Raw genomic sequence first — 22,876 nt, forward strand, 5'->3', positions numbered from 1 at the left:
GGGGAATGAGGGCTCTGCTCCAGTCTGGTTCGAGAGGTGGGAACGGGGCTTTTGTTACAGTCAGCGGTTGGAGAAGGGGGGGAGCAGTGCTTCTGTTACAGTCTGGTTCGAGAGGTGGGAACGGGGGTTCTGTTACAGTCAATGGTTTGAGAAGGGGGAATGGGGGTTCTGTTACAGTCTAGTTCGAGAGGGAGGGAACGAGGGTTCTGTTACAGTCAGCGGTTGGAGAAGGGGAAGTAGGGGTTATGTTACAGTCTGGTTCGAGAGGTGGGATCGGGGGTTTTGTTACAGTCAACAGTTGGAAAAGGGGGGGAAAGGGGTTCTGTTACAGTCAGTGGTTCAAGAGGTGGGAACGGAGGTTTTCTTACTGTCTGGTTCGAGAGCTGGGACCGGGGGTTTGTTACAGTCTGGTTCAAGAGGGTGGGAACGAGGGTTCTGCTACAGTTGGTGGTTTGAGAAAGGGGAATAGGGGTTCTGTTATAGTCTGGTTTGAGAAGTGGCAACGGGGGTTTTGTCACAGTCAATGGTAGGAGAAGGGGGTTATAGGGGTTCTGTTACAGTCTGGTGCGAGAGGTGGGAACGGGGGTTCTGTTACAGTCAACGGTTTGAGAAGGGGAAATAGGGGTTCTGTTACAGTCTGGTGCGAGAGGTGGGAACGGGGGTTCTGTTACAGGCAACGGTTTGAGAAGGGAGATTGGGGGTTCTGTAACAGTCTGGTTCGAGAGGTGGGAATGGGGGTTCTGTTACAGTCAATAGTTGGAGACGGGGGGAATGGGGGGTCTGTTACAGTCCGGTTCGAGAGGTGGGAACAGGGTTTCTATTCCAGTCAACGGTTTGAGAAAGGGGAATGGGGGTTCTGTTACAGTCTGTGTTTGAGAAGAAAGAATGGGGGTTCTGTTACAGTCTGGCTCAAGAGGTGGGAACGGGGGTTCTGTTACAGTCAACGGTTTGAGAAGGAGGAATGGAGGTTCTGTTACACTGTGGTTTGAGAGGTGGGAACGGGGGTTCTGTTCCAGTCAACGGATTGAGAAGGGGGAATGGGGGTTCTGTTACAGTCTGGTTCGAGAGGTGGGAACGGGGGTTCTGTTACAGTCAGTGGTTTGAGAAGGGGGAATGGGGGTTCTGTTGCAGTCTGGTTCGAGTGGTGGGAACGGGGGTTCTGTTACAGGCAACGGTTTGAGAAGGGGGAATGGGGGTTCTGTTACAGTCAGTGTTCGAGAAGAGGGGGTGAAATAATTGAGGGTTCTGTTACAGTCAGTGATTTGAGAATGGGGAATGGGGGATCTGTTACAGTCTGGTTCGAGAGGTGGGAACGGGGGTTCTGTTACAGTCAATGGTTTGAGAAGGGGGAATGGGGGTTCTGTTGCAGTCCGGTTCGAGTTGTGGGAATGGGGGTTCTATTACAGGCAACGGTGTGAGAAGGGGGAATGGGGATTCTGTTACAGTCAGTTTTCGAGAAGAGGGGGTGAAATAATTGAGGGTTCTGTTACAGTCAGTGATTTGAGAAGGCGGAATGGGTGTTCTGATACAGTCTGGTTCGAGAGGTGGGATCGGGGGTTTTGTTACAGTCAACAGTTGGAGAAGGGGGGGAAAGGGGTTCTGTTACAGTCAGTGGTTCAAGAGGTGGGAACAGGGGTTTTCTTACTGTCTGGTTCGAGAGCTGGGACCGGGGGTTTGTTACAGTCTGGTTCAAGAGGGTGGGAACGAGGGTTCTGCTACAGTTGGTGGTTTGAGAAAGGGGAATAGGGGTTCTGTTATAGTCTGGTTTGAGAAGTGGCAACGGGGGTTTTGTCACAGTCAATGGTAGGAGAAGGGGGTTATAGGGGTTCTGTTACAGTCTGGTGCGAGAGGTGGGAACGGGGGTTCTGTTACAGTCAACGGTTTGAGAAGGGGAAATAGGGGTTCTGTTACAGTCTGGTGCGAGAGGTGGGAACGGGGGTTCTGTTACAGGCAACGGTTTGAGAAGGGAGATTGGGGGTTCTGTAACAGTCTGGTTCGAGAGGTGGGAATGGGGGTTCTGTTACAGTCAATAGTTGGAGACGGGGGGAATGGGGGGTCTGTTACAGTCCGGTTCGAGAGGTGGGAACAGGGTTTCTATTCCAGTCAACGGTTTGAGAAAGGGGAATGGGGGTTCTGTTACAGTCAGTGTTTGAGAAGAAGGAATGGGGGTTCTGTTACAGTCTGGCTCAAGAGGTGGGAACGGGGGTTCTGTTACAGTCAACGGTTTGAGAAGGAGGAATGGAGGTTCTGTTACACTGTGGTTTGAGAGGTGGGAACGGGGGTTCTGTTCCAGTCAACGGATTGAGAAGGGGGAATGGGGGTTCTGTTACAGTCTGGTTCGAGAGGTGGGAACGGGGGTTCTGTTACAGTCAGTGGTTTGAGAAGGGGGAATGGGGGTTCTGTTGCAGTCTGGTTCGAGTGGTGGGAACGGGGGTTCTGTTACAGGCAACGGTTTGAGAAGGGGGAATGGGGGTTCTGTTACAGTCAGTGTTCGAGAAGAGGGGGTGAAATAATTGAGGGTTCTGTTACAGTCAGTGATTTGAGAATGGGGAATGGGGGATCTGTTACAGTCTGGTTCGAGAGGTGGGAACGGGGGTTCTGTTACAGTCAATGGTTTGAGAAGGGGGAATGGGGGTTCTGTTGCAGTCCGGTTCGAGTTGTGGGAATGGGGGTTCTATTACAGGCAACGGTGTGAGAAGGGGGAATGGGGATTCTGTTACAGTCAGTTTTCGAGAAGAGGGGGTGAAATAATTGAGGGTTCTGTTACAGTCAGTGATTTGAGAAGGCGGAATGGGTGTTCTGATACAGTCTGGTTCGAGAGGTGGGAACGGGGGTTTTGTTACAGTCAACGGTTTGAGAAGGGGGAATGGGGGTTCTGTTACAGTCTGGTTCGAGAGGTGGGAACAGGGGTTCTGTTACAGTCAACGGTTTGAGAAGGGGTTTGGGGGTTCTGTTACAGTCTGTGTTAAAGAGGGGGGAAAAAAATCGAGTGTTCTGTTTCCGTCAGTGTTCGAGAAGGGGGAATGGGGGTTCTATTACATTCCGGTTTGAGATGTGGGAACGGGGGCTCTGTTCCAGTCAACGGTTTGAGAAGGGGGAATGGGGGTTCCATTACAGTCTGATTCGAGAGGTGGGAACAGGGGTTCTGTTCCAGTCAACGGATTGAGAAGGGGGAATGGGGTTTCTGTTACAGTCTGGTTCGAGAGGTGGGAACGGGGGTTCTGTTCCAGTCAACGGATTGAGAAGGGGGAATGGGGGTTCCATAACATGCTGGTTCGAGTGGTGGGAATGGGGGTTCTATTACAGGCAACAGTTCAAGAAGGGGGAATGGGGGTTCTGTTGCAGTCTGGTTCGAGAGTTGGGAACGGGGTTTCTGTTACAGTCAACGGTTTGAGAAGGGGGAATAAGGGTTCTGATACAATCTGGTTCGAGAGGTGGGAACGGGGGTTCTGTAACAGTCAGCGGTTTGGGAAGGGGGAGTGGGGGTTATCATGCGGTCTGGTTCGAGAGGTGGGAACGGGGGTTTTGTTACAGTCAACAGTTAGAGACGGGTGGAATGGGGGTTCTGTCACAGTCTGGTTCAAAATGTGGGAACAGGTGCTCTGTTACAATCAATGGTTTGAGAAGGGGGAATGGGGGTTCTGTTACAGTCTGGTTCGAGAGGTGGGAACGGGGGTTCTGTTACAGTCAGTGGTTTGAGAAAGGGGGAATGGTGGTTCTGTTACAGTCTGGTTCGAGAGGTGGGAATTGGGGTTCTGTTACAGGCAACAGTTTGAGAAGGGGGAATGGGGGTTCTGTTACAGTCTGGTTCGAGAGTTGGGAACGGGGTTTCTGTTACAGTCAACGGTTTGAGAAGGGGGAATGAGGGTTCTGTTACAGTTTGGGTCCAGTGATGGGAACGGGGGCTCTGTTACAGTCAGCGGTTTGAGAAAGGGGGAATGGGGGTTCTGTTCCGTCTGGTTCAAGACGTGGGAATGAGGGTTTCTGTTACAGTCAGTGGTTTGAGAATGGGGAATGTTACAGTCTGGTTCAAGAGGTGGGAATCGGGGTTCTGTTACAGTCAACGGTTTGAGAAGGGGGAATGGGGGCTTTGTTACAGTCTGGTTCGATAGGTGGGAACGGAGGTTCTGTTGCAGTCAACAGTTTGAGAAGGGGGATTTGGGGCTCTGATACAGTCTGGTTCGAGAGGTGGGAATGGGGGTTCTGTAACAGTCAGTGGTTTGAGAAGGGGGAATGGGGGTTCTGTTACAGTCAGCGGTTTGAGAAGGGGGAATGGGGTTATGTTACAGTTAGCGGTTTGAGAACGGGGAATGGGGCTTCTGTTACAGTCAGCGGTTTGAGAACGGGGAATAGGGGTTCTGTTACAGTCAGCGGTTTGAGAACAGGGAATGGGGGTTCTGTTACAGTCAGCGGTTTGAGAACAGGGAATGGGGGTTCTGTTACAGTCAGCGGTTTGAGAACGGGGAATAGGGGTTCTGTTACAGTCAGCGGTTTGAGAACGGGGAATGGGGGTTCTGTTACAGTCAGCGGTTTGAGAACGGGGAATGGGGGTTCTGTTACAGTCAGCGGTTTGAGAACGGGGAATGGGGGTTCTGTTACAGTCAGCGGTTTGAGAACGGGGAATGGGGGTTCTGTTACAGTCAGCGGTTTGAGAACGGGGAATGGGGGTTCTGTTACAGTCAGCGGTTTGAGAACGGGGAATGGGGGTTCTGTTACAGTCAGCGGTTTGAGAACGGGGAATGGGGGTTCTGTTACAGTCAGCGGTTTGAGAACGGGGAATGGGGGTTCTGTTACAGTCAGCGGTTTGAGAACGGGGAATGGGGGTTCTGTTACAGTCAGCGGTTTGAGAACGGGGAATGGGGGTTCTGTTACAGTCAGCGGTTTGAGAACGGGGAATGGGGGTTCTGTTACAGTCAGCGGTTTGAGAACGGGGAATGGGGGTTCTGTTACAGTCAGCGGTTTGAGAACGGGGAATGGGGGTTCTGTTACAGTCAGTGTTCGAGAAGAGGACGGGTTGGGAAAGAGTCGGGTAGAGGGGAGGCCTACGCTTCCTGTGTGGAGAGTGTTAGTCTTTGGTCTTCAGACCAAGTTCTTGCTGTCCGGCAGCCCACTGACTTCTGTTTAAAATGATTTGGTGTCTTATTGACGTAATGGGACCCTGATCTGTATAGATGTTTGCGGCTCCCACCTGACTGAGGTGGGTGCCTCAATCGACTGAAAAATCAGGTGTGTTGAAATTAAAGTGAAGTGGGAATGGAGGGAGTATTTCACTGACTCTCCCGGACAGGGAAAGTTAAAAATCTCACCAAAGGGTTAACGAGACAATTAAGGGACTAAACCATTGGACGTTCTAGTAAGAATGTCACATGTAACTTGATTTTTCAATTCCATTTCAGGTAACTTTTATTAAAATAAATTACTGAAGATACCTTACTGACAACAATTTAACATTTGTTTGCTTTTGTTTATCTTGTTTATTTTGTTTATGGGTGTTCTCAAGCAATGAAGTTGAAGCATTCTTCTGTAATCTTGTTAACTGATACCACATGCAATTGCTGTGTTATTGGAGTTACCGTTTGTGGAACTGCAGGTAAATTGTTTAAGAACCCGGAGTCCCTGCTTGAACTGGAAGAAGCCAATGTCTAGAAGGGAATACTGTGCCTTTTTTGTTGGAAATTACTCCGTGCACCAGTAATCCCACACGTGAATATTCAAGGGAACATTTCGGGTTTGCAGTTCACATTTTCTGCCCTTTCTGAGGCTGCCAAAAATCTCGAACAGTTAAAAGATTAGAGGTAACTACAATTGGCTACAGTTTGTTGTAAGACTGAATGCTAGGACAGTAAGTGCAGCAATTTTATGATAATTTTAGTATTAAGATATCTAGCAGAGGATGTCCAAAAAGCAGTTTATTTTCTAGCCTTCCAAGATGCTCACTCACATCACCAAAGACATGACATTTGCCTTTGAGAGGCCAAATACGGATAGACCTCGGTGCCCCCTGTGATAGCCTTTTAACCCATAACAGTAAAGTACCTCGTGTGCCAGATAATCTGGAGGCAATTTGCTCAGCATATCGGCAGCCATTTTAAAGACAGTGGCTTCTCGAGTCTCTCCTCCTCCTCCAGAACTTTCCTTTGGCTGGATATTGGTGATAGTGTTGAGAACTTCGGCTGCAGTGTTACTCTGGTACCTGAAGGAAAAGACGACAATAAAGGGAGAAGGTCTTTTAAGGCTCAGGAATCCACTTTTCTAGTAGCCTCCATCTGTTTTGGGTTTTCTAGCTTATTGCAGGTGATGTCAGACTTTAATGACCTTGAATCTCCTGTGAGCTCCTCTGATCGCTCCATTGGTCAAGTCAGTGAATAGCTACATCATACAATGACATTCACAAGTTCGATCTCTACTCTGTGTGCAGTTAACAAATCTCAGCAAAGGCATGGATAGGGAAGCTAAAATTAGCCTCAGTCCCTCTGGAATGGGGAGTGGAAAACTGGCTTGGGTTCCCACCTCTGACTGCTATCCAATGATTCCTGATGGAAGTGCACATGAGTGGATCTGGATAAGGACAGAATTGGGGTTAGCTGTGATGCCCCTGTGACCAAATAGCCTGCTGAGCCTCACTGATTAGGCTCATACATGAAAACTCAGGCAGGACGCCAATAGATAATACTTGCATCCATGGAACTGGACATCAGCAAGAAGTCAATGTCTTCAGGAGAGGGACTGGAGAAAAAGGTATTACATTTTTGGGCCTTTTCTAATCTTCTTACCCCATATTATTTCCATGGCTCATGATTCCACCACGAATGCCATCCTCACCAGCTCACCATTGGTATAATGAGGTACAATCATCAACCAGCATTAGAGGAAAATTGTTCTGGATTCTCCCCCCAGAGGACATTGTTTCTCTGTATCTCCGTCCCACTCCCACTCTGACCTCTCTGTCCTCGGCCTCTTACACTGTTCCAATGAAGCTCAACGGAAGCTCGAGGAACAGCACCTCATCTTTCGTTTCGGCACTTTACAACCTTCCGGACTCAGTAACTTCAGATCGTAACCACTGCTCCCATTTTTTCGGACAGCAGACAATGGTTCTGCTGATGCCATATACAGCTCCTCTAGACCCATCTTTTGTTTCTTTTCTTGTCCCATTACCATTCTCCTTGCCTTGCACCATCATCACCTTTTGTCTTTTAATCACTTCTGCCCTCCACCCTATCACAGACCTTCCCTTTTGTTCTTTCCTCCCCTCCTTTCCCTGGCTCTGTACTTGCTTAAAAACTGTTAAATCTTTCACTTCTTCCAGTTCTGATGAAAGGTCTTCGACCTGAAACATTAACTCTGTTTCTTTCTCCACAGATGTTGCCTGACTTGCTGAGTATTTTCAGCATTTTCTGTTTTTATTTCAGATTTCTAGCATTCGCAGTATTTCATTTCTCTGTATCTACCATATAAAATCCCTTTCATTTTAATCACCTAAATTAGATCACTACTCAACATTCTAAACCCAAGGGAATACAAGCCAAGGTTATGCAATTTGTCCTCACAATTTAACCCTTTAAGTCCTGCTATCATTCTGGTGAATCTGCACTGTAACCTCTCCAAGTTCAATATATCTTTCCTCAGGTTCAGTGCCTAAAACTGAATGTAGTACTTCAGATGGGATCTGACCAAGGCTCTGTATAACTGAAGCATCGCTTCCTCACTTTTGTATTTCAATAACCGTGAGATTATTTATATACCACCCACATTCCATTAGCCTTTTTGATTTTGTACCTGTGCACTTAAGCTATAGTGATTTGTGTACATATCCCTTTGCTCGTTCACATCTCCGAGTCTCTCACTGTTAAGAAAATATATATTTTTAAAATTTATTCCTGGGATATGCATGTCGCTGGCAAGACCATTGCACGTGCTGCCCTTGACCTTCCAGGTGGTAGGGATCACAGATTTGGGAGGTCCTGTTGAAGAAGCCTTGGCGAGTTGCTGCAGTGCATCCTGTGGATGGTACACACTGCAGCCACAGTGCACCGGTGGTGAAGAGAGTGAATGTTTAGGGTGGTGGATGGGCTGCTGATCAAGCGGGCTGCTTTGTCCTGGATGGTGTCGAGCTTCTTGAGCATTGAGGCAACTGCTCACATCCAGGCAAGTGGAGAGTATTCCATCACACTTGTGCCTTCTAGGTGTTGAAGAGGCTTTGGGGAGTCAGGAGGTGAGCCAAATGCTGCAGAATACCCAGCTTCTGACATACTCTAGTAGTCACGGTATTTATATGGCTGGTCCAGTTAAGTTTCTGGTCAATGGTGACCCCCAGGATTGTAAACAATTTTACAACACCAAGTTATAGTCCAACAAATTTATTTTAAATTCCACAAGCTTTCGGAGGCTTCCTCCTTCCTCAGGTGAATGATGTTGATGGTGGGGGATTCGGCGATGGTAAGGATGTCAAGGGGAGGTGATCAGACTCTCTCTTGTTGGAGACGGTCATTGCCTGGCACTTGTCTGGCGCGAATGTTACTTGCCACTTATCAGCCCAAACCTGGATGTTGTCCAGGTCATGCTGCATGCGGGCACGGACTGCTTCATTATCTGAGGGGTTGCGAATGGAACTGAGCAATCATCAGCGAACATCCCCATTTCTGACCTTCTGATGGAGGGAAGGTCATTGATGAAGCAGCTGAAGATGGTTGGGCCTAGGACACTGCCCTGAGGAACTCCTGCAGCAATGTCCTGGGGCTGAGATGATTGGCCTCCAACAACCACTACCATCTTCCTTTGTGCTAGGTATTACTCTAGCTACTGGAGAGTTTTCCCCCGATTCCCATTGACTTCAATTTTACTAGGGCTCCTTGATGCCGCACTCGGTCAAATGCTGCCTTGATGTCAAGGGCAGTCATTTTCATCGCACCTTTGGAATTCAGCTTTTTTGTCCATCTTTGGACCAAGGCTGTAATGAGGTCTGGAGCCGAGTGGTCCTGGCGGAGCCCAAACTGAGCATCAGTGAGCAGGTTATTGGTGAGTAAGTGCCACTTGATAGCACTGTCGACGACACCTTCCATCACTTTGCTGATGATTGAGAGTAGACTGATGGGCAGTAATTGGCCGGATTGGATTTGTCCTGCTTTTTGTGGACAGGACATACCTGGGCAATTTTCCACATTGTCGGGTAGATACCAGTGTTGTAGCTATACTGGAACAGTTTGGCTAGAGGCACAGCTCGTTCTGGAGCACAAGCCTTCAGCACTACAGCCAGGATATTATTGGGACCCATAGCCTTTGCTGTATCCAGTGCACTCAGCCATTTCTTGATATCACGGAGTGAATCGAAATGGCTGAAGACTGGCTTCTGTGATGGTGGGGACCTCAGGACGAGGCCGAGAAGGATCATCCACCAGATCGGCACTTCTGGTTGAAGATGGTTGCAAACGTTTCAGCTTTGCCTTTTACACTCACATGCCGGGCTCCACCATCATTGAGGATGGGGATATTCATGGAGTCTCCTCCTCCCGTTAGTTGCTTAATTGTCCACCACCAGTCGCGACTGGGTGTGGCAGGATGCCAGAGCTCTGATCTGATCCATTAGTTATGGGATCATTTCACTCTGTTTATACCCTGCTGCTTCCACTGTTTAGCACGCATATAGTCCTGAGGTGTAGCTTCACCAAGTTGGCACCTCATTTTCAGAGCACCTCATGCTCTTTTACAGGAAAGATTGAACAGGCTGGGGCTCTTTTGCCTAGAAAAGAGAAGACTGAAGGGTGATCTGATAGAGGTCTTCAAGATTATGAAAGGGTTTGATAGGTTAGACGTAGAGAAGATGTGGCGGAGTCCAGAATTAGGGACCATAAATATAAGATAGTCACTAACAAATCCAGTGGGGAATTCAGGAAAAACTTCTTCAACCAGAGTGGTAAGAATGTGGAACTTGCTACCACACGGAGTAGTTGAGGCGAATAGCATAGATTTATTTAAGGGAAAGCTGGATAAACACATGACGGAGAAGGGAATAGAAGGAAATGAAGAAGGGTGGGAGGAGGCTTGTGTGGAGCATAAACAACAGAATGGACTTGTTGGACCGAATGGCCTGTTTCTGTGCTGTACATTCTTTGTAATTCTTTGTAACTCCTCATTGAACAGCGTTGGTCGTCCGGCATGATGGTAATGGTAGAGTGAGGGATATGCCGGTTATGAGGTTACAAATTGTGCTGGAATACAATTCTGCTGCTGCTGATGGCCCACAGTGCCTCATGAGCGCCCAGTTTTGAGCTGCTGGATCTAATCTTAATCTATCCCACTTAGCACGATGGTAGTGCCACACGATGGAGGGTGTCATCAGTGTGAATGCGGAACTTGGTCTCCACTAGGACTGTGCGGTGGTCACTCCTACCAATTCTGTCATAGACAGATGCACCTGCAACAGGTAAATTGGTGAGGATGAGGCCAAATAGGTTAGTCCCTTGTGTTGGTTCTCTCACCACCTGCCGCAAGCTCAGTCTGGCAGCTATGTCCTTCAGGGCTCGGTCAGGGTGGTACTACCAAAACACTCCATAATGGACACTGATGTCCCCCACCCAGACTACATTCTGTGCCCCAATTCACCAGCTGAGGAAGGGTGGTGGATGGAAATCAACAGAAGGTTTCCTTGCACATGTGACCTGAAGCCATGTGACTTTATAGGATCAGGAATCAATGTTAAGAACTTTTCCTTGCATTTGCATAAGCTTTTTCTTTTAACTTGATACTGTGGCTTACATCATTTGTTGACCATGGTTGCTTAACTACACAAGTGGAGTCTTTACCATATAAGGGTATGTACTGGTTTTGTATTGTACCAATTACCTCTTTGAATACTCCCACTGATTGTTTGTAGGTTTATCATTTAACAGTTCAGCCTAGTTTACTGTGGTCAATTTATTTCTCATCCCTTCAAACTTTGCCTTACCTAAGTTTTAAACCCTGGTTTGCGACTCTCCCTTTTCCCTGTCAAACCTAATATCAAATTTAAACATATCACAGTTACTATTTGCAAGATGTTCCTTACTGTCAGGTTGTTAACTAATTTTGGTGCATTACTCATCACTAAATCTAGTATGGCCTTATCCTTTATTAGTTATTAAACATATTGCGGTCGATATTGAGTGCTCTCGCCTGACGTTAAATGGGTGGTAATGGCCTCACAATGGGGTTGGAAGCCTTACTGCCCCATTTACACATGGCGATGTGGCCGGCTCCATTCTAAAAGGGGCCTACTGCTAGGTGTCCAAAGTGCCCACATGTTTCAGGCGGTAGATTCCTTTTAATATTGGGGTCCTACGATGTAAATAGGACCCCGATAGCCATTTTAGGTTGGAACTGGTTGGAGCCTACGTAGTGCAGGCTTTGACCAGTTCAATGGGCGATGGAAGAGTCGAGGTCTGTTAATTGTTTTTGTGGGCCCTAGAGGAGCAGGAGTAATAATTTGGACTGCTGCCACCCCGGTACCACCTCCCTCCTTGATCGGGCCCCCCCCCGCCAACTTACCTTACTGGCGGCAGCTCTGGGTCTATTTTCAGGCTTCGATCTGGCGAGCTGTGTTGGGACATCTGTTTGACTCCCTACAGCTTGCCTATCTGATTTAAATAAGGCTGAAGCCTCAAAATCACAGAGGCCTCTTCTCTACCGGAACGGGCAGCCAACCAAAAGTCAAAATCTACCCCACTGTTCCAGAAACTGCCCTGAATACATTCTACAAATTAATTGCCTTTACTACTTGAGTTGCTCTGCTTCTCCCAGTCTATGTGAAAATGAAACTCTCCCATCATAACCATTGTTTCTGTTATATGCTTCCCTGATCTCCATACTTATACATCCGCCCACTACACATTGCTCACGGAAGAGTGTAGACAACTCTCACCACAGTATTGAATCCTTTACTGTTCCTTAATTCTGCCCATAGTGTTCCTACTGCCTGACCATCCTTACTGAAATCCCATCTTTCTACTGCTGTAATTGGGTCTTTTATCAATATGGCTACTACCCCAGAGCCAGGCAGGTGTCACCAGATATAACATAGCTGTGGACATAACATTGGAAAGTCCATTGGAAATCTTTACAAGTGACAGGGCACTGATTTTAATAATATAGAGATAAATGACTTGGAAACTGAAAGAACAATATTTAAATTTGATGATGACTTCAAGTTGTGGATCGTGGCAAATTGGAATGAAATACACCTTAAATGGTTAGATTTTAAATGGAATAAAAGCACAGTTTAGACCTTCCATTATAACCACATTGTTTTTCCTACATGCTTTCCTGGTCTTTGTATTTATACATCCCACCCTTACTACATCTCTATTATCCAGCAAGGGCTGTAGTCACCATTATTAGCAGGGAACAGAGACAATAATAATTGATCTTTACCATGTCCTTAGGTACTAGACAAGAGTTAAAAAGTACCCTACTCACGTGATGTCAGCATTTGGGTGTAGACCAAACACCTGAGGGGTGTCAATGGCAGGTAGTGACTGAATATACTCCATATAGTTGTCCACATTGGCACATATTGGAATAATATAACCAGTATAAAAGTTGAACTTGGAATCAAACATCTTCTCACTGAACCACACCTATATATCAAGTACACAAAACAGTTACATCAAATGTACTTCGCCACAAAACACAACTTATTGCATGAAACTAAGTTACTGGTTATACTAGTTTCGTTGAGTTCTGACAAAAGATCATTGACTTGAAACGTTAACTCTGTTTCTTTCTCCACAGATGTTGCCTGACTTGCTGAGTATTTCTAGCATTTTCTGTTTTTATTACTAGTTATACTACTGAGGATAACTCAATTCAGGTTACAACAAAGCTATGGACTAATTGTTTTGAGAAATTAATCACAGTTTTATTTAGTAACAGGATGAGAAGAATCCAGAGCTACAAGAAAGTTCTTCAAAAACAACAAAACACAATAATCTGACAGACTACTAAAGGATCAACCAAGGCCAGCAGTCTTACCATCTATAAATTTTCTATTTTCTGTTTTTAAGGAAAGGACCAATCTTATGCAAGAATGCTGCATTTACAAAACTTACGAAGACCACATTCTGCTAATTGTTCTGAACTGCATTCTCCTTTCTCTCTATTTTCAGGGGCTCTTCATTCCTTCATTTTTCTGTAATGCCTTCTGGGTAAGATGACAGCATGTGGCAAAAATACTGTATTGTTACGGAAACTTTTCTAGTTGTCAAATTGGGCTGCGTTCTCCTTTAACACTATCAAATATCCCAAACATAATGAAAGTTGTGATCCCAATCTAATTGGGGAATTGATAGTATTCCAATGTTCAATGCTTGCTGTTTTGTTGTCCTGTCAGGTATGAAGAATAAGATCAATGCCACAACCTCACTGCTTTCTAATTTGCACTAATACTGGAAAAGTTACATGTGGAGGGTAATTTTAAACCCTCAGGACAGGCGGAGGTTGGGGGGGGGAATTTAATATTTTAAAATTTAGAAACCGAATCCCAACTTCGTGTTTCCACAGAGGCAGGTTTGGGTGCGGCCAAGTAACCCGCTCTCGAGAGGCGGGTGCTTCATCATAATACGTTAATGAGGATACATTCATGAGATTTTGGCAGCGATTTGACATGAACGCCTCCAGCATAGGTTTTCCGGGACTCGGGAAACTCGGCAGTAAAACGGAGGCGAGATTGAGCGGCACTTCATGCAGATGGTTAAAGGTCAGGTGTCACAATATGAATAAGGGCTCAGTGCTCACAGCTGCTTTCTCAAAATGCTCTGGTAAACGGGTTTCTGAGGGTTTTTGTGGTGACAGACGTATTGGAGAACTTTGGAAGTTTTCGAACAAACAGAATGAGTGGTACCTTGGCTGCTTTAGATTGGACTTTGGACAAGGAAGGCAATCATCATCTATGACAGCAAGGTCGTGCTATCGTGGGAGCTGCAGATGAACAAGAGAGGGAAGCAACAGAGAGGAGAGCAACGGGGGGCTGGGTTTGCAGGAGGCACTACCCACCTAACAGGGTGTACAGACAAGAGGCTCAGGTTCCTTGACCACTCTAAAGAGCAGTGCTTCCGGAGGCTCAATATGTCACGTCAGTAACGGAGAGGGTTGATGACAATAGTGCGGTTGATGTTGCGTATATTGTCTTTCAAACAACATTTGATAAAGTACTACATTATAGACTTGTTAGCAAAATTAAAGCCCATGGGATTAAGGGACAGCGGCAGCGTGGATTCAAAATTGGCTAGGGGACAGAAAGCAGAGAGTAGTGGTGAACGGTTATTTTTCAGACTGGAGGGAAGTGTACAGTGGTGTTCCCCAGAGGTCAGTATTAGGAATACTGCTCTCTTTGACATATATTAATGACCTGGACTTGGGTATAGAAGGAATAATTCAAAGTTTGCAGATGACACGAAACTCGGAAATGTAGTAAACAATGTGGAGGATGGTAACAGACTTCAGGAGGACAAAGACAGACTGGTGAACATAAGAACATAAGAAATAAGAGCAGGAGTAGGCCATACGGCACCTCGAGCCTGCTCCGCCATTCAATAAGATCATGGCTGATCTTCGACCTCAGCTCCACTTTCCCACCCGATCCCCATCTCCCTTAGAGTCCAAAAATCTATCTATCACAGCCTTGAATATACTCAACGACTCAGCATCCACAGCCCTCTGGGGTAGAGAATTCCAAAGATTCACAATCTGCTGAGTGAAGAAATTCCTCCTCATCTCAGTCTTAAATGGCTGACCCCTTATCTTGAGACTATGACCCCTAGTTCTAGACTCTCCAGCCAGGGGAAACAACCTCTCAGCATCTACCCTGTCAAGCCCCCTCAGAATCATATATGTTTCAATGAGATCACCTCTCATTCTTCTAAACTCCAGAGAGTATAGGCCCATTCTACTCAATCTCTCCTCCAGTGAAATGGGCATACCCATGGCAGATGAAATTTAGAATCATAGAATCATAGAATCATAGAAGTTTACAACATGGAAACAGGCCCTTCGGCCCAACATGTCCATGTCGCCCAGTTTATACCACTAAGCTAGTTCCAATTGCCTGCACTTGGCCCATATCCCTCTATACCCTTCTTACCCATGTAACTGTCCAAATGCTTTTTAAAAGACAAAATTGTACCCGCCTCTACTACTGCCTCTGGCAGCTCGTTCCAGGCACTCACCACCCTTTGAGTGAAAAAATTGCCCCTCTGGACCCTCTTGTATCTCTACCCTCTCAACTTAAATCTATGCCCCCTCGTTATAGACTCCCCTACCTTTGGGAAAAGATTTTGACTATCTACCTTATCTATGCCCCTCATTATTTTATAGACTTTTATAGACTTCTATAAGATCACCCCTTAACCTCCTACTCTCCAGGGAAAAAAGTCTCAGCCTATCCACCCTCTCCCTATAAGTCAAACCATCAAGTCCCGGAGAAGTGTGAAGTGATGCATTTTGGTAGGAAGATTGTGGAGAGGCAAAAACAAGGAAGTTATGCTAAATCTTTATAAAACACTGGTCAGGCCTCAACTGGAGTATTGTGTTTAATTCTGGGCACCACACTTTAGAAAGGATGTCAAGGTGTTAGAGAGAGTGTAGAAGAGATTTATTAGAATGGAGCCAGTGATGAGGGACTTCAGTTATGTGGAGAGACTGGAGAAGCTGGGGTTGTTCTCCTTAGAACAGAGAAGGTTAAGGGGAGATTTGATAGAGGTGTTCAAAGTCATGAATGGTTTTGACAGAGTAAATAAAGAGAAACTATTTCCAATGGCGGAAGGGTCGGTAACCAGAGGCACAGATTTGAGGTGATTGGCAAAAGAGTCAGAGGAGACATGAAGAAACATATTTTTATGCAGTGAGTTGTAATGATCTGGAATGCACTGCCTGAAAGGGTGGTGGAAGCAGATTCAATAGTAACTTTCAAAAGGGAACTGGATAAATACTTGAAGGGAAAAAAATTACAGGGCTATGAGGAAAGAGCAGGGAAATAGGATTAATTGGATAGCTCTTTCAAAGAGTCAGCACAGGCATAATGGGTCGAATGGCCTCCTCCTGTGTTGTACCTATGATACTAAGTGGTCACAGACATCTGCAGCCTCCTAGAAGAAGAGTTGCTGCCTGCTGGCCCTGGTGGCCACGCATTGCCAGTTGCTGTGAAGGTCACCAATGCGCTCGATTTCTTTGCCTCTGGCTCCTTCCAGGGTGCCAGCAGAGACATTGAGGGTCTCCCAGTTGGCTGCACATAAATGCATAAGGCAGGTGATGGATGGGGAGGAGCAGGAGGAGGCAGAGGAGGAGAAAGAGGAGAAGAAGGAGGAGAAGGATGAAGATGGGGCATCCAATGCCAGACTAGCCACTGAATCCTCTCCATCCACTCTATCTAGGCCCCTCATAATTTTATACGCCTCAATTAAATCTCCCCTCGGTCTCCTCTGTTCCAAAGAAAACAACCCCAGCCCATCTAATCTTTTCTCATAGCTAAAATTCTCCTACCTCTCCTACATTGCTTCCACCTCTCTGCTGAACAGCAGCTTGGTGTAGATCAGCGACACCTTGTAAGGCCACGGCTAAGGTATCTGTCATCCCGTTTAAGGCAGCAGACACACTGGCATCCAAAGTTTGCATGGCCATGATCATGGCTTGCATGGACTCATTTATTTGCCATGATTGAAGTTCCATGGAGGCGGCCAGTCTCTCCACAGAAGACATTCTCGCTATGGTCTGCGACATCAATCCACAAATGTTTGAGCTGGACTCTTCCATCCTCTCTGCTATTGTGGAGAGTGTGTATGGCATGCCTGCCAGTACCTCGCAAATTTGCTGCTGTTCCTGATTCTCCTTTTCATCGATGGCCCCGGGGGTTCAGCATTCATGTCCAGTTGAGCAGAGCTTGGAGAGGAGTGCGCCCTCTGATGCGGATTCTCCACAGCTGTCCCTGCTCTGCTCATGCTCACTTGTGAACTGTGACTCACCAGGTGAAAACTAGCTGTCTCACAGGACCCAGTGAAATGCAAGTATCTGCTCTAGTGTCTGGCAGTATGTCCTGTGACAGTGCATCCTCAGAAGGAATCATGTCCTCTGAGGAATCATAATCAGGGAAGTCAACAGACTGCTGCTCTACGCATGAAGGCCCTGGAGGAGAGAAGATCAGAATTAGTAATGGCAATGTGAAAATGTTGCTGCTCAGCATGATTACACTTATCATATTTCACTCGTTGCTGAAATCAAGTCAACATGACTGTGTCATGTATGAGATGTGGGTCGGAGATATTTAATTTTGTCACCAGGCAGCTGTGAAGTCCCAGTCTCCACATCTCCAGTGGCCAGGGACGCAGATATGCCGCAGATCTCAATGGTCTCTTCCTCTGCATCTGTCAGCTGCACTATCTGCGACGGGCCACCTCCGGCCCTCTCCCTCTCCCTTTTGTTTTGTGATCTCTTCTGAAATGCGGGAAAGAACAGACCTATGAGTGTCTGTAAGGCATGTGTTCATCCGATGGATGCAGTGCATTCAGTGAGGGTGATTATCAGGCAGATGCATCAGATTATATAAGAATTGGGGTGAGTGGCAGTGGTGGATGGATAAATGGGAAGGTGAGGAAGTGAATAGAAAGTGAATGATGGGTGCTTTTGAAACTTAAGTGGCTGCGAGGAGTGATGTGATGGAGTATGCTTGACAAGACAGAATGAGAGGTGTGCATTACAGGATGTAGGTGAATCTGCAGCTGTATTCATCTTTCCTGACTTGATTAGGTCATTAAAGCGCTTCCTGCACTGGATCCAGGAACAGGCCACGGTGCTTCTGATGCTGACTTTCTCAGCCACCTCCAACCACGCCTTCTTTGTGTCAGTAGCAGGTTTCTTCCTTCCATTGCTTGGAAAGATTATTTCCTTCCTGCTCCTCACTGCACCCAGCAATACATCAAGTGATGCGTCGTTAAATCGAGGCGCAGCTCTTGACCATCCTGAATCCATGATGAAACATCTCCCACTTTTTGTATAAACTCCCAACTCTTTCCAAATTCCATCTCTGGATTGGCCCTTTAAATAGTCAAGTTGAGACTGTGTCACGCATTGGAGACGCAAAAACCGGAAGTAAAATTATAATTAGGCAGCCACGTTGAAATCGAACATTCTGACGCACTGAAACTTCTTCTGGGTTACGCGCCCGCTATTGCCCCACGCCCCCTCCCCCACATTAATATCGGGCCCATGGTCTCCAGCCCCAAAACTATCCTCTTATGCTTTTTAATAACTATATTGCTGTGTCGAATATTTAGGAGTACGGTTACCTTGGAAAAGCAGTTGAGGAGGCGTTTGTCATAGTCGTCTGTAACTCGTCCTCCGTATTGAACTTCTCCGAGCATGTAACGTATAGTATTCCATGACACACCCTGAAGGAAACCAAACGCAAGAAGCAGGATCTCATTCAAGTGTATAGAGTCTCACCAAATAACAAGTACCGTGATTTGGATAACAGAAGAAGATTCACTTCTTGAGCAATATCTTTAGTGTTTGGGTTTGTTCTGTTAATTAGTTAGAATGGTACAGGTTCTTTATTCAATCATAAATAAATTTAAAATAGAACAATCCTTCATCAATAATGCATACTTTAAGATATACAGTTAAATGCTAAAAGAAATGTAACTAGTTACACTGAATCACTGTGCAATGAATTCTGTAGTGAGTAGAATTTCCGCGGGGGTTCTCCAATCTTCCACCATAACTTTGGCAGAAGATCAGTGGAAAACCCAGAGAAACAGTGGGAGATCGGAAGAACCCCCATGGAAATTCCAGGCGATATCTTTACAATAAGAAACTGCACACCATTCAGCAAAACCTTAATACAGGTTGTCTATTACCAAAGCAGCATATCAATATAAAATACAAACCTTTCAGAGAAGAAGCTTCAAATGATGGATTTTAACTCGCAGGCAGGAAGCTGGGGGTAGCCGATTGCCTTCCCACCAAGGAGGGGGAGATTTTAGCCCCCCATGACAAGTGGAAGGGGTGGGGTTAAAAGTTGTAAAATGGTAAACCCGACCCCAACCTGCCTCCAAACGCCCACTTTTCACATATGTTGTTTTAACATAACAACATAAGAAATAGGAGCAGGTGTAGGCCATATGGCCCCTCGAGCCTGTTCCGCCATTCAACAATCTGAGATCTCTGTGCTCCTCCAATTATGGCCTCTTGTGCATCCCAGATTTTCATCGCTCCACCATTGGCGGCTGTGCCTTCAGAGCCCTAAGCTCCGGAATTCCCTCCCTAAACCTCTCCGCTTCTCTCTCCTCCTTTAAGTCGCTCCTTGAAACCTACCTCTGTGACCAAGCTTTGAGTCACCTGTCCTAATATCTCTTTGTGTGGTTCACTGTCAAATTTTGTCTGATAATCGTTCCTATGAAGTGCCTTGGGATGTTTTACGATGTTAAAGGCGCGATATAAATGCAAGTTGTTGTTGCTCAGTCTTGCCTGACACTGATATCAGGTACTGCAGGTAACCATTGGTCTGGCCAGTGACCTCGAGCCAAATATGGAAACATTGCTGAGCTCTGGGAAGGGTGCCCTGGATCACCGATACTCACACACACTTCTTTACATGCACACATTTATTTCTTTAAATGAGAGAACCATTAATCAGTGGTTATTTATTGATAACTATTGAAACCTGATAAATCTCCTCCAATACACAAGTGGTTACCTTCTGCCGAAGCGTGAGCGTGACAGAGAGCCTGAGATATTTCATTGGTCAGAACATTGAATACAGGAGTTGGGATGTCTTGTTGAAGTTGTACAAGACATTAGTAAGACCACACTTGGAATACTGTGTACAGTTCTGGTCACCCTATTATAGAAAGGATATTATTAAACTAGAAAGAGTGCAGAAAAGATTTACTAGGATGCTACCGGGACTTGATGGTTTGACTTATAGGGAGAGGTTAGACAGACTGGGACTTTTTTCCCTGGAGAGTAGGAGGTTAAGGGGTGATCTTATAGAAGTCTATAAAATAATGAGGGGCATAGATAAGGTCGATAGTCAAAATCTTTTCCCAAAGGTAGGGGAGTCTATAACGAGGGGGCATAGATTTAAGGTGAGAGGGGAGAGATACAAAAGGGTCCAGAGGGGCAGTTTTTTCACTCAGAGGCAGTAGTAGAGGCGGGTACAATTTTGTCTTTTAAAAAACATTTGGACAGTTACATGGATAAGATGGGTATAGAAGGATATGGGCCAAGTGCAGGCAATTGGGACTAGCTTAGTGGTATAAACTGGGTGACATGGACATGTTGGGCCGAAGGGCCTGTTTCCATGCTGTAAACTTCTATGATTCCATTCTATAATAAGATCATGGCTGACCTTTGACCTCAACTCCACTTTCCCTCCCGCGGGTTGGGGGGGTGGGAGACGAACTTGCGCTCCGGAGGCGTGCCCGTCATTTAAATATTTGAATTCCTTAAATTTCGGCGTAGTTTAAAATTCAATGCCTGTGGGCTGGGTTTCCAGGCCTCAGGAGGTAAGAATGGCCGGATCCAGCAGGTAAGTGCTTTTCCCGCCCTGCTTGTGGCCAGGAAGAGAAGGAGTGCGTTCCCTGCCGTTCCATCCCCACGATCAGCCTCACTCCCCAGGATCTGAACACCTCCTCTCCCCCATTGGACCGTCCTTGCGGTCTACTCACGTCCCCTAATCTCCTCTCCACCCCGCCCCGATCTACTCACGTCCCATAATCTCCTCTCCACCCCCCCCCCCCGATCTACTCACACCCCATGATCTCCTCTCCGACCCCCCGCCCCGATCTACTCACACCCCATGATCTCCTCTCCGACCCCCCGCCCCGATCTACTCACATACCATGATCTCCTCTCCGACCCCCCACCCCGATCTACTCACATACCATGATCTCCTCTCCGACCCCCCACCCCGATCTACTCACATCCCATGATCTCCTCTCCAACCCCCCGATCAACTCACATACCATGATCTCCTCTCCGACCCCCCACTCCAATCTACTCACATCCCATGATCTCCTCTCCACCCCCCCCGATCTACTCACATCCCATGATCCCCTCTCCACCTCCCCCCGATCTACTCACATCCCATGATCTCCTCTCGACCCCCTCCGATCGATTCACGTCTCATAATCTCCTCTCCGACCCCCCACCCCGATCTACTCACGTCCCATGATCTCCTCTCCACCTCCCCCCGATCTACACACATCCCATGATCTCCTCTCCACCCCCCCGATCTACTCACATCCCATGATCTCCTCTCCACCCCCCCCACCCCCGATCTACTCACATTCCATGATCTCCTCTCCACCCCCCGATCTACTCACATCCCATGATCTCCTCTCCACCTCCCCCCGATCTACTCACATCCCATGATCTCCTCTCCACCTCCCCCCGATCTACTCACGTCCCATGATCTCCTCTCCACCTCCCCCCGATCTACTCACGTCCCATGATCTCCTCTCCACCCCCCCCCGATCTACTCACATCCCATGATCTCCTCTCTACCCCCCCCCGGTTCTACTCACATCCCATGATCTCCTCTCTACCCCCCCCCGGTTCTACTCACATCCCATGATCTCCTCTCCACCTCCCCCCGATCTACTCACATCCCATGATCTCCTCTCCACCCCCCCCGATCTACTCACGTCCCATGATCTCCTCTCCACCTCCCCCCGATCTACTCACGTCCCATGATCTCCTCTCCACCTCCCCCCGATCTACTCACATCCCATGATCTCCTCTCTACCTCCCCCCGATCTACTCACGTCCCATGATCTCCTCTCCGACCCCCCACCCCGATCTACTCACATCCCATGATCTCCTCTCCACCCCCCCCGATCGATTCACGTCTCATAATCTAATCTCCTCTCCGACCCCCCACCCCGATCTACTCACATCCCATGATCTCCTCTCCACCCCCCCGATCTACTCACGTCCCATGATCTCTTCTCCGACCCCCCACCCCGATTTACTCACATCCCATGATCTCCTCTCCACCCCCCCCCCGATCTATTCACGTCCCATAATCTCCTCTCCGACCCCCCACCCCGATTTACTCACATCCCATGATCTCCTCTCCACCTCCCCCCGATCTACTCACGTTCCATGATCTCCTCTCCACCGCCCCCCCACGATCTACTCACATCCCATGATCTCCTCTCCACCTCCCCCCGATCTACTCACGTTCCATGATCTCCTCTCCACCGCCCCCCCACGATCTACTCACATCCCATGATCTCCTCTCCACCCCCCCCCGATCTATTCACGTCCCATGATCTCTTCTCCGACCCCCCACCCCGATTTACTCACATCCCATGATCTCCTCTCCACCCCCCCCCGATCTATTCACGTCCCATAATCTACTCTCCGACCCCCCACCCCGATTTACTCACATCCCATGATCTCCTCTCCACCTCCCCCCGATCTACTCACGTTCCATGATCTCCTCTCCACCGCCCCCCCACGATCTACTCACATCCCATGATCTCCTCTCCACCTCCCCCCGATCTACTCACGTTCCATGATCTCCTCTCCACCGCCCCCCCACGATCTACTCACATCCCATGATCACCTCTCCACCTCCCCCGATCTACTCACGTCCCATAATCTCCTCTCCGACCGCCCCGATCTACTCACATCCCATGATCTCCTCTCCACCCCCCCCGATCTACTCACATCCCATAATCTCCTCTCCGACCCCCCACCCCGATTTACTCACATCCCATGATCCCCTCTCCACTCCCCCCGATCTACTCACGTCCCATAAACTTCTCTCCACCACCCCCCCACGATCTACTCACATCCCATGATCTCCTCTCCACCCCCCCCGATCTACTCACATCCCATGATCTCC

The 22,876-nt window shown here is 47.4% G+C and overlaps 1 protein-coding gene across 1 annotated transcript in view; it reads right to left on the reverse strand.

Moving 5' to 3' along the window:
* The window catches only part of LOC137322210 (dynein axonemal heavy chain 8-like), a 1,468,904-nt gene that overhangs the window by 31,184 nt on the left and 1,414,844 nt on the right, over window positions 1-22,876 (reverse strand). The window contains exons 88-90 of the mRNA XM_067985326.1: window positions 18,309-18,410; window positions 12,451-12,611; window positions 6,037-6,193 (exon numbers count right to left, since the gene is read on the reverse strand). Coding sequence (XP_067841427.1) covers window positions 6,037-6,193; window positions 12,451-12,611; window positions 18,309-18,410 — 420 coding nt within the window. The remainder of the gene's footprint in view (window positions 1-6,036; window positions 6,194-12,450; window positions 12,612-18,308; window positions 18,411-22,876) is intronic.

Source organism: Heptranchias perlo, chromosome 5 (assembly GCF_035084215.1).
Source record: "Heptranchias perlo isolate sHepPer1 chromosome 5, sHepPer1.hap1, whole genome shotgun sequence".
In the NCBI taxonomy this organism is placed as follows: domain Eukaryota; kingdom Metazoa; phylum Chordata; class Chondrichthyes; order Hexanchiformes; family Hexanchidae; genus Heptranchias; species Heptranchias perlo.